Genomic DNA, 9,157 nt, shown 5'->3' with positions numbered 1-9,157 from the left:
GTTAAATTTATTAGACTGTAAAGATTTTTACAAAGCTTTCCTAATGTAATGAGCTTAGGCACCACATATGTTGCATCTTTGGTACACATTAGGAAGAGTTGCTTTTTTAATGAGCTTTAAAAACTGCATTTGCATACCAGAGGAAAAGGTCAGCGATGTGTGGATCAAGTCGGTAAATTAAGTATCACAGTATTATGTTATTATGCTTGCCTTCCAGAGACACACAATAACAAAACCACAGGCTACAGTTACCACACTGTTCTCCAGCCTCCATGTCCATGACCTTGGCAGCTGCCACATCCCGGCTCTGCTGTGCCTCGGGGCCCAGCAGCTCCACCTCCGGCCCAGGCCCCCTTTACCTTCTCCCCACCTCCTCCTGCAGCAGAGCAGCTGCTGTGGCTGCCAGCCATGGACCTAAGCAAACACAGGAACGGGGAGCTGGATTCAGTGTGATGGCCCATCTTCAAACACTGACTTCACTCCAGCCTTTACCCTTTGTAAAGATACCCAGGACAATGCCCTGAGTCCTTTCAATAAGATCAGATCTCTTGGAAAGCAAAGCATCAGGACGGGGATGCCTCTTTCCCAAGTCCTACTGCACTCGAGTTTTTGTTCAAGGATACAACTGTCTTTCAAAACACAAATACCAAAATTAATTCTAATGCTGTGGTGCAAAATTTGATTTGGTGGACTGGCACAGTTCTTTCTAGCTGGAATTTTAGATACTTGATAATCTGTAAAGATTGCTTAACTGGTAGCTAAACTGACATTTTTATTTTATAATAAATAATAAAATAATCTAGGAACTGACTACAAATAGACTTTCATGAGGTTTTCAGCAAAGTCCACTGGACTTACCTTTATTTGTAAGTATTGTAAATTATTGATAATTTACAACTAACTTACAACTAAGCATTACTTTTATTTTTTTAGGGCAATTGAAATTGATTCCTTCCTCAACTGTGCAAAGATCCACACTACTTAACAGGTCTTTCTTTGTGTCAGAGATTATAGGTATACACTAAACCACATTATGCACTACATAATAATTATGCATGTTCATACATTTCACAGCCAAGTAAGTGACAGTCCAGCCCTGTATGAAGATGTAGATTTAGTCATTAGATTATAAAAAAAAAATCCTTTTAAATATTACAACAAGAATAGCACAACTCAATACAACTGAGCAGTTATAAGTGATTTTAATGATTTTTCACTTTTTGGATATGATAATCCTCAAAGTAGCATTCAAAAATATAGTGCAAAATATTTATTCATTTTATTTACAAATAAAATGTGCAGTTCAGCTTCTGATCCTTGCCACAGTAAATGTTATTCTTTTGTGTGATGAACAGAAATTATGAGAAACATTTATAGAGAAAAAAGTTAATTTTAAACCTTAGAACAAAGATCTTCCTTCAGTTATATTTTTGTAGGAGTTACACAATATTTTTCAAAACTGTTTTCAGATGAAAAGAAAACCCAGCAAGTCCAAGACAACACTAAAGAATTACATACGAAAAAATGGTTTTTCAAAACCATAAAGTTAATTTTGCTGTGACAATCACAAAGCAAAGTTCTTATCTACATAGAATATAAATTAATCTTTTTTTTGCAGCTTAAACATAGAATCTTTACAATGCAATGGGTCTTCCCCCCTTTTTGCTGTACAAATTGCCTTTGGGGGGAAAAGTATACTAGCATCTTCCTTTCCCTCTGATGAAACAACAAATGCTTTGGTTAAAGAGCAATCCGTGCACAATAGTGTTTTAACTTGCAAGGCAACACTCCTTTATTAAGTTGATAGAATTCCACTAGCTGGATGAGATCAGTAAATCTGGTATGACCATCATCGAGGGTATAGAATAGCTTCCCATCATCTTCCAACTGTAAAAATGGAAAAACAAGATTCAATAAAATCTTCTTTTGCTACAGTATTTTTTTCTGATTTGAATACTTCTTTGAGAAGTGTTCTTACAGACCAACATATTCGTAATCTTACAACTACTGTGAGCAGAAAAAATACAGTGATCATTTACACATCTTAAAGAAAATATTTTAAGATTTTTTTTAAAAAGACCAACAGGAAAACAATGTATTATTTGACTTCAAGTACACATCTAAAAAGAACAGTTAAATAAGTATAGGAATACTCTCTCTGCATTAACAATACTACTTCATGCCTTTGCCTTGGAATTACAGCAGGGGTTAATACCTACCCTGAGTTCTTAGAGAGGAACAAGAAGAAACCAAGTTTGAAGTTACTCATAAATTTCAACCTTTACTCCATTCATTTCCATGATTTTCTTTCACTTTTGTAAGGTGTGATGAGGCTGCACACCAGTGCAGTGGTGTGCTGGGTACTATTAGCTACACAAGACACTACCCATCACAAGAGTGACATGCTTGCTCCAGCACTTCTTTGCTGTAGGGGGAAGAATTGCTGCAGCTCCAAACATGTATTAGCATAGATGTAGAAGAGAAATAAGAAACTTCAACAGATACCTTGAAAGATTCCTTTTGATGCTTAAAAATTTACAATCACTATTTCCCTCTTCTAAGTTACTAAATGTTAGCTCTTGGACAATTTGTACTGCACTGCTGACTACATAATTTCTTGATTTAGTTCCTCTACTGCTGATATGTCTAATATCAAGAGGACTAGTGAAATAGTGACTAATTGGTATTCATGTAAATAAAGGGTGAAAAAACCTATTGAAACTATTTTTAAAAAGAAAAGGGAAAAAAGATACAAGACTGAAAGAGTATTGAACAGAGGATCCTGAAGTAGGGCTAGCATGGAGTAGCAGACGGTGTGCTAGGGAAAGATGCAGCCACGCTACTTGAATACAGGGGAAAGGAGAAGATATAATTAGCTGTCTTACCTGTAATTAAGAAGTTCTATCTGAAGCAGCTGTTGAACTGCTTATGACTCCTGGATTATTCTACCCCTTTCTACCATGACTGGAAGTAGTTTGTAATTTCTTTATTCTCAGACTTTGGTCAAACCAGGTCAAACTCTGCTAGTTAAGGAATTACCAATGTGAGAATGTGTGAACTCCTGTGCTCCAGCCAAAAACCTGAAAATGGATTATCATTCATTGGACTTTCTTTATGCATGCAATTTTCCTGCCAACACACTGCAGGCAAGAAGAGTTAACAATTCAAATGTCTGTTATGATCCTAATAAGTTAATTCCTTGAAATGAATAGCAGACAGATTGCTAATTTTAAAGCTATCAATATTTTGCAAAGTAAAAACTCATATCAAAGTTCTGTTGCTCAAGAACCTAGCATCTTCTGCAAGCTAAGAACCCTGTTATGAGAAAGCATTTATTAGAAAAAGGCAGTCCCAGAACTGTATATCAACTCTTCATCTTTCATATGAATGAAATTTCAGGATAGAATCCATTGAAGTGAACTTGCATCAGCTTAGAGTGTAAAGGCTAAAAAATACCTTTAAACTAACAAGCTCTCCAATTTTTACAGTACAGGATCCCAATTGTATCCCAAAGTTTTCCTTCTGAACTTTTTACGATCAATTCCCAACAACCCACCTGCAATACCTGTTGCACAGATTGTCAATGTTAACACAAGGCACCTGCTTGCATGGGTGAGGCAGGAACTAGCAAGCTGCACACCCTGTCTAAAAGGGGACATTTTAAAGTGCAGCATAACCTGAAGCAACCTAAAATACAAGAGAAAAATAAGTCATCTAGGGATTGGATTGGATTGTTTTTACCTTGTAAAGAGGCTTTGTAAATTACATGTATTTGTTTACATTTAGTAAGAAAGTTTGCCTTCAGAATGGCTGGAAACAGGTAAGTGTTTAGAACAGTAGAATTTGAAATTCAAAGAGGTAACCTTGATCTTCAGCTAATAAGCTGTGACTTTACTACAGTAATATAAAATGCCTTGTTTCTTAGAAAATGATCACTTAATTTAGATCAGCAGCAACTGGAACCAAAACCCTTCCTCCCTTAAACAACAATTTTCTGAAATCTTTAAAGAGCACCATTCCAGCAAAACCAGAGCACATTTAAGTCAGGGTATTGAGAATGCAATGAGGATACTGAATGCAACCAGAAACTGACAGAAAGGAACATGCCAATATTTGGGGGACAACAGCTTCCATGCTGACACACTCTGTCTGGATAAAGCTGTTCTCATCATGATTTATTTTTTCTGGCTACTATCATAGGAGAAATTGCTTTAGTTAAAAAACAATTCAAAAACACTTCCTTCAAGTAAGTCAAATTTTGCACTGAAGTGATACAGGTCTTCTCGATGAAAAGCATGAGAAATGTGACCCAAGTCTGTAGACGACTACATCAAAACTAAGAATTACTGGTTCATCCAAAGATTCCACAATAGGAGAGCAAGGTTTTAGCACATTCTCATGAAGGGGAGACGAGAATCATCCATCTCGCAGGTTAGTGAAGATAACTGCAGTGTCCTGCTACACCTGTGCTTAGAGAAGAGAGGGTCTGTTTCCTGATAGGGAAAGGGAAAGTGGTCTCTTCAATTTGAGAGTTAAAGGACATCCCAATGAACTAAAATCATATACTCTTTGTATGGGGTTTAGAAGGTTTTCTAAACCACACAACAGTTATACCAAAGTAAATACTAGAAGTGACTACAGTCAATGAATGCACAGAGATCTTACACCTGGGATTCTTATCAAGGATTATATGTTGATGATCCCATGGGATCCAGTCCATAATTATCACTTTTGGATGAAGGAATCCTCCGTATTCTGTACCTAAACACAACAAAATCCTGGACAATTCTTATAGGTAATCTGATCAACTTATTTCCTCCTCTCAAATAATGCTTCAGTTTTATTCTACATGAACTTTTTTTAGTAGAGAATATTACCTACAAGCCCTAGGTAAGGCATACAGAAATTTGCTGAATGATCAGAGAGAATCAACAGATAAAGAAAAAAAAATAGTGCCACTAATTTCTACTGAGAAACAGCAGAATCTGCTGGAAACTTCAGCAGGAAGATACATGGAAGCTAGAGTATTATCTGGTCTGGAAGAAAGGTTCTTGTAAAGAGAGACAAAAAAAGCTCTGGGTCTGCTCAGTTATGTCAAGCATCTGTGGCCAAAACACTAAATGCTCAAGTATTTCTCAACTCAAGAGATGCAGCATGTAAAGAAACCCACATAAACCACCTTGGGAGAGAGTGGAAGCAATGAGGATGGCTAACCATTCTCTCAGGATAACTAGACAGTATGTTCAATGAAAACTAACAGAAATATGATTTCAGCTTAGTAACTTCCAGCTTACCTATAAAGCAGCTGGACTAAATAATGATTTTTTTTTTTGTTCCTCTGAATATACCACAGTAACAAGAGAGGTCAACAAAATATGTCTGACTACAAATATTGAAAATAACCTCAACAGAAGACTCAGTGAGATATGGACACATGATGGAGGCAGTCTAAAACAGATGACTTAGAAATTGCGTACATACTGAAAAGTAACAGGAAACATGAACTTTCTTAAAACATGATTTTCATGCCATCAGGGTTGCTTCTATTCCAATTGAAACAGATTTGTTTAGTTCTTCAAGAAAAACCTTTTAGGATTTTGTAATACTAGTCAAGCTTTAGAACAAATCAAGCAGCAAAGCTCAAAAACATTCAACCCTACTAAAGAATACTAATTATAACTAGTGATACAGGTATGATGTTTACATCTCCCATAAAACAACAAAAGAAGAAAAAAATCCATCCATATTCTACTACAGTTCTTCAATTTTTTGGCTTTAAAATTCCATATATAAACTGAAAAAACTTACTTACTGGTACAATTTGAAAATGTTTTATTTTTAATCCATGACTCAGTGACAATACAAATGTTTTGGGGTTACTTTGGCTATCACGAACCAGGAATACCCTAAAAGAGATCAAAAAGTTTCAAAGTAAGAACATTTGAAATCCTTTTATAAACATGAAGTTAAAACTGTTCTAAATTCATTACAGCAAGTATTAGTGAAAAGCATAAATAATATCAATTATATAAGTTAGGCTTTTAATCAGTATTTCTTTGCAAATGTGTCACTGGGAATACTTTCTCTTAAGTTCTTCTTCACCTTGTCTATTATGTGAAAAACATGCATTCTCAGAATAAATGACACTGTAGGCGTTAGTTTTTACACTGCATAGAATTACAATACATTTCTTCAGACAGAAAAGCACCCTCAAAGTTTGTGCTTTGAACAAATTTTTTCTTTGGACTCTGACTAGAGAAAACTTGAATTTTCTAAATCACAAGCATTTTAAGTAAAAGTCAAAAGGTAGTTCAGCAGGAATTTTACAGAAAAGGTAATGCAAGGCACACCAGAATGTCCTTCACATCTGGCCAATCCTCATAAATGCATGCTCATTTCTGCACAGCAGCAACATTCCCAACAAGACAGAGCTACATTCTGCTTGCTTTATGGAATGATTATTCAAATCATGACACTCTGAATGGCCAACAGTGCCACTGCAACTAAAATTCACTGATAACTTATTCCAACCAGAACATGCACAAACATAACTTTGCCATAGCCCTGGTAGAATAATTTGGTAAAGACAAAGGATGATTACCAGCATGAGACAGTTTTTACTGAATCACCTGACTTGGAATATTGGCAGAGTATTGGCAGAGAACAGTTTGGAGGACAGGGAAGAACCTGTAGATAGCTTTGGAGTGGAGAGAGTCTGAACTGCTCATACTGAGCAGGTCTGGAACAGATATAGCTGACCATTGTACCAAAGAAGGGAAATGGAGGGACAGCCACTGGCAAGCATGCTTCTCTTTCAGGACAGAAAAGAAATGGGCAAAATGGACTTGCAGGTTTCAATCAAGTGAGCATTAGTGACCACCTAATCATAACTGTTTGTCCCACCACGCACCAGAAATGAGAGCCCGGGTACCACATGAAAAGAAAGAATTTCAAGGGGAAAAATACCAGCCAAAGGTTTGCAGTGAATTTTCACTGACTTCCAGCATGGATTCAAAGTACTAATTTCATTCTCAAAGTTTTTAAGAGTTCTATTTTTACATAGTAAGAAAATTCCTGGAATTAAGAAACCTGGAGTCCATGTTCATTACCGTTTCTGTCAAAATGCCTGAGCCCCGTTACTGACGCAGTTCCCCCCGAGAGCTGCTGCCAGCCCAGCGCTCGGCTCGGCACGGCACGGCCCGGCACGGCTCGGCACAGCCCGGCCCGGCCCGGCTCGGCACGGCAGGGGCCGTGCACCGCCGGCAGCACGGGCTCCGCTCAAACCGGCTCGCTCCCACCACCTAGCGGGCTCTCACCCTCCCGGGACACGAACGGCATGCTCACAGCACTCACAGATCCTCCGCACTAACTTCCATACTTTATATGTTTGTCATCAATGGCGGGCACTTCATTTTTTTCAGAAAAATGACACTGTAGGAATGTGCCACTTTGTAGATATCCAACATAGGGTCTCTCTATACCCAGTTACTACAATCCACATTTAATGATACACATTTATTGGTTCTTATTCATCAATTCTTTTAAAGTACATTTTCTTACTTCTTTCCTAGTTTTATCACACATATAAGGAACAATTCTTCTCCTTCAGAAAAAAAGACCTTCATTATTTTCTAAAATAATCACAATTACCTACTTTAACTATTTTAGTTGTCAAAAAACCTTTAAAATTTTTGTTATGACAAAAGGGCTGTAGTTCACAGAATCTCAGAAATGCTAGCTGCAAAGAGCTTTTTAGACATGCTGGATGACTCCAGTCAACTTCTCCCTCGTGAATTTCTCTGAATGACGAGCTGGACTTTTTCATTGGCCTTTTGGTAATGCTCTTATCCCTTTCATCAACCATTTATCACTGAAAAGTCTCTTCAAATATACTTTAGGTGGTAAAATACAAAATCTACAATATTACCATATGAACTTTTTTAAGAAAGTTGGTTTAACACCAGATCCAAAAACTTTCCTCCTTCATAACATGCCTTAAGATTAGTGCTGTTCCTAATTCTGTTATTGGGCTATCCAAATTCTAAAACTACCGTAACTAGTTTATTTAACTGCCCCCTTGTCTTCTAAAAGCCATCATGAAAAACATATTTGTTGGTACATACAGTATTACAGAGGCCCTATTCCCTTGTCATATATGCATGAGGACTACTTGCTCAGGATCACCTTAAAAGGCCCAATATGGATTATTTTCTCTGCCCTTACTCCCAGAAACTATTTTTCCTATTAAAAATGGCTGCATTTCTAGTGATAATTTATGCTTTCAGATCATCAAAATGATGTCACATGATGTCATGTGTTCATTACTTCACTGTAACTCCTGAATATGTATCTGACACATATGAGCACTCCTACTACCAGTGTTCTAAATAATTCTGCATAGTCCACACAAAAGTTTCATCCTCCTCAAAATCCCACTGCACAGTTATGAATGGCTCCAAGAATATAGCATAAACAACACTGTACTGAACCAATGCTAGCAAGGTATTCACTTTCTCATTTCAGTGTGTGTGTAAGAAATACACTGAAAGATGCATCAGTTCAGAAATACATGTTGGATTCATCCCCATGTCCTGCCCCACTCTTCTAACAAGTGCAAAAATAAATGCAGAGCACAGAACCAGCTTCAAGATGATAAGCCAGGCTTAAAAACAAGACTCCAGAAATCTAAAAAAAAAAAACAAAAGTGGAAGTCCAATTAACCATTCCTGTGCTGGGTTTGTCTCTCTTTGTCTCTCTTTCCTTCCCTTCACTTTTTTTTTTCCTGGAGCCCTTTCTGTAGATGTAGAAAACAATATTACAACATACTTAATACACGACTAAGGATAAAATTGCAGGAATGAAAAGCAGGAGGATTTGAACATAAAATGCCTACTCGCTTTGTCATTTTTTAAATTAATATTTAAATGAAATATTTAAAATATTACAGTCTTATCCTAACGTTTATTGTTTACTATTAAAGAATGACACAATTCTTAGTCAATTAATGAGAAAAAACCATACATTTTTTTCAATGTCTGTCCCAGCAAAGCCCATCTTAGAGTACTGTTTTCAGGCTTTCTTTCATCTTTCATCACTAATAGAGATACAAAAGAGTCGTGCCAAGGCTGACAGCTCCAGAGAATCCTGTGCAAAGACA

The 9,157-nt window shown here is 36.9% G+C and overlaps 1 protein-coding gene across 3 annotated transcripts in view; it reads right to left on the bottom strand.

Moving 5' to 3' along the window:
- Positions 1 to 1,000: 1,000 nt before the first annotated feature.
- GRB14 (growth factor receptor bound protein 14) overlaps positions 1,001 to 9,157 on the bottom strand; it is a 58,341-nt gene continuing 50,184 nt past the window's right edge. For all 3 annotated transcript variants that reach the window (XM_054277877.1, XM_054277878.1, XM_054277879.1), the window contains 2 exons: positions 5,813 to 5,906; positions 1,001 to 1,887 (listed from right to left, as the gene is read on the bottom strand). In XM_054277877.1, the coding sequence (XP_054133852.1) occupies positions 1,741 to 1,887; positions 5,813 to 5,906 (241 nt within the window). In that variant the 3' untranslated portion in view covers positions 1,001 to 1,740. The remainder of the gene's footprint in view (positions 1,888 to 5,812; positions 5,907 to 9,157) is intronic.

This window comes from Melozone crissalis, unplaced genomic scaffold (genome assembly GCF_028551555.1).
Source record: "Melozone crissalis strain CALT ecotype California unplaced genomic scaffold, PUWL_Pcris_2 ptg000023l_1, whole genome shotgun sequence".
NCBI lineage: Eukaryota > Metazoa > Chordata > Aves > Passeriformes > Passerellidae > Melozone > Melozone crissalis.
The sequence above is the reverse complement of the archived record's forward strand: the minus strand, read 5'-3'. Positions and strand labels throughout refer to the sequence as shown.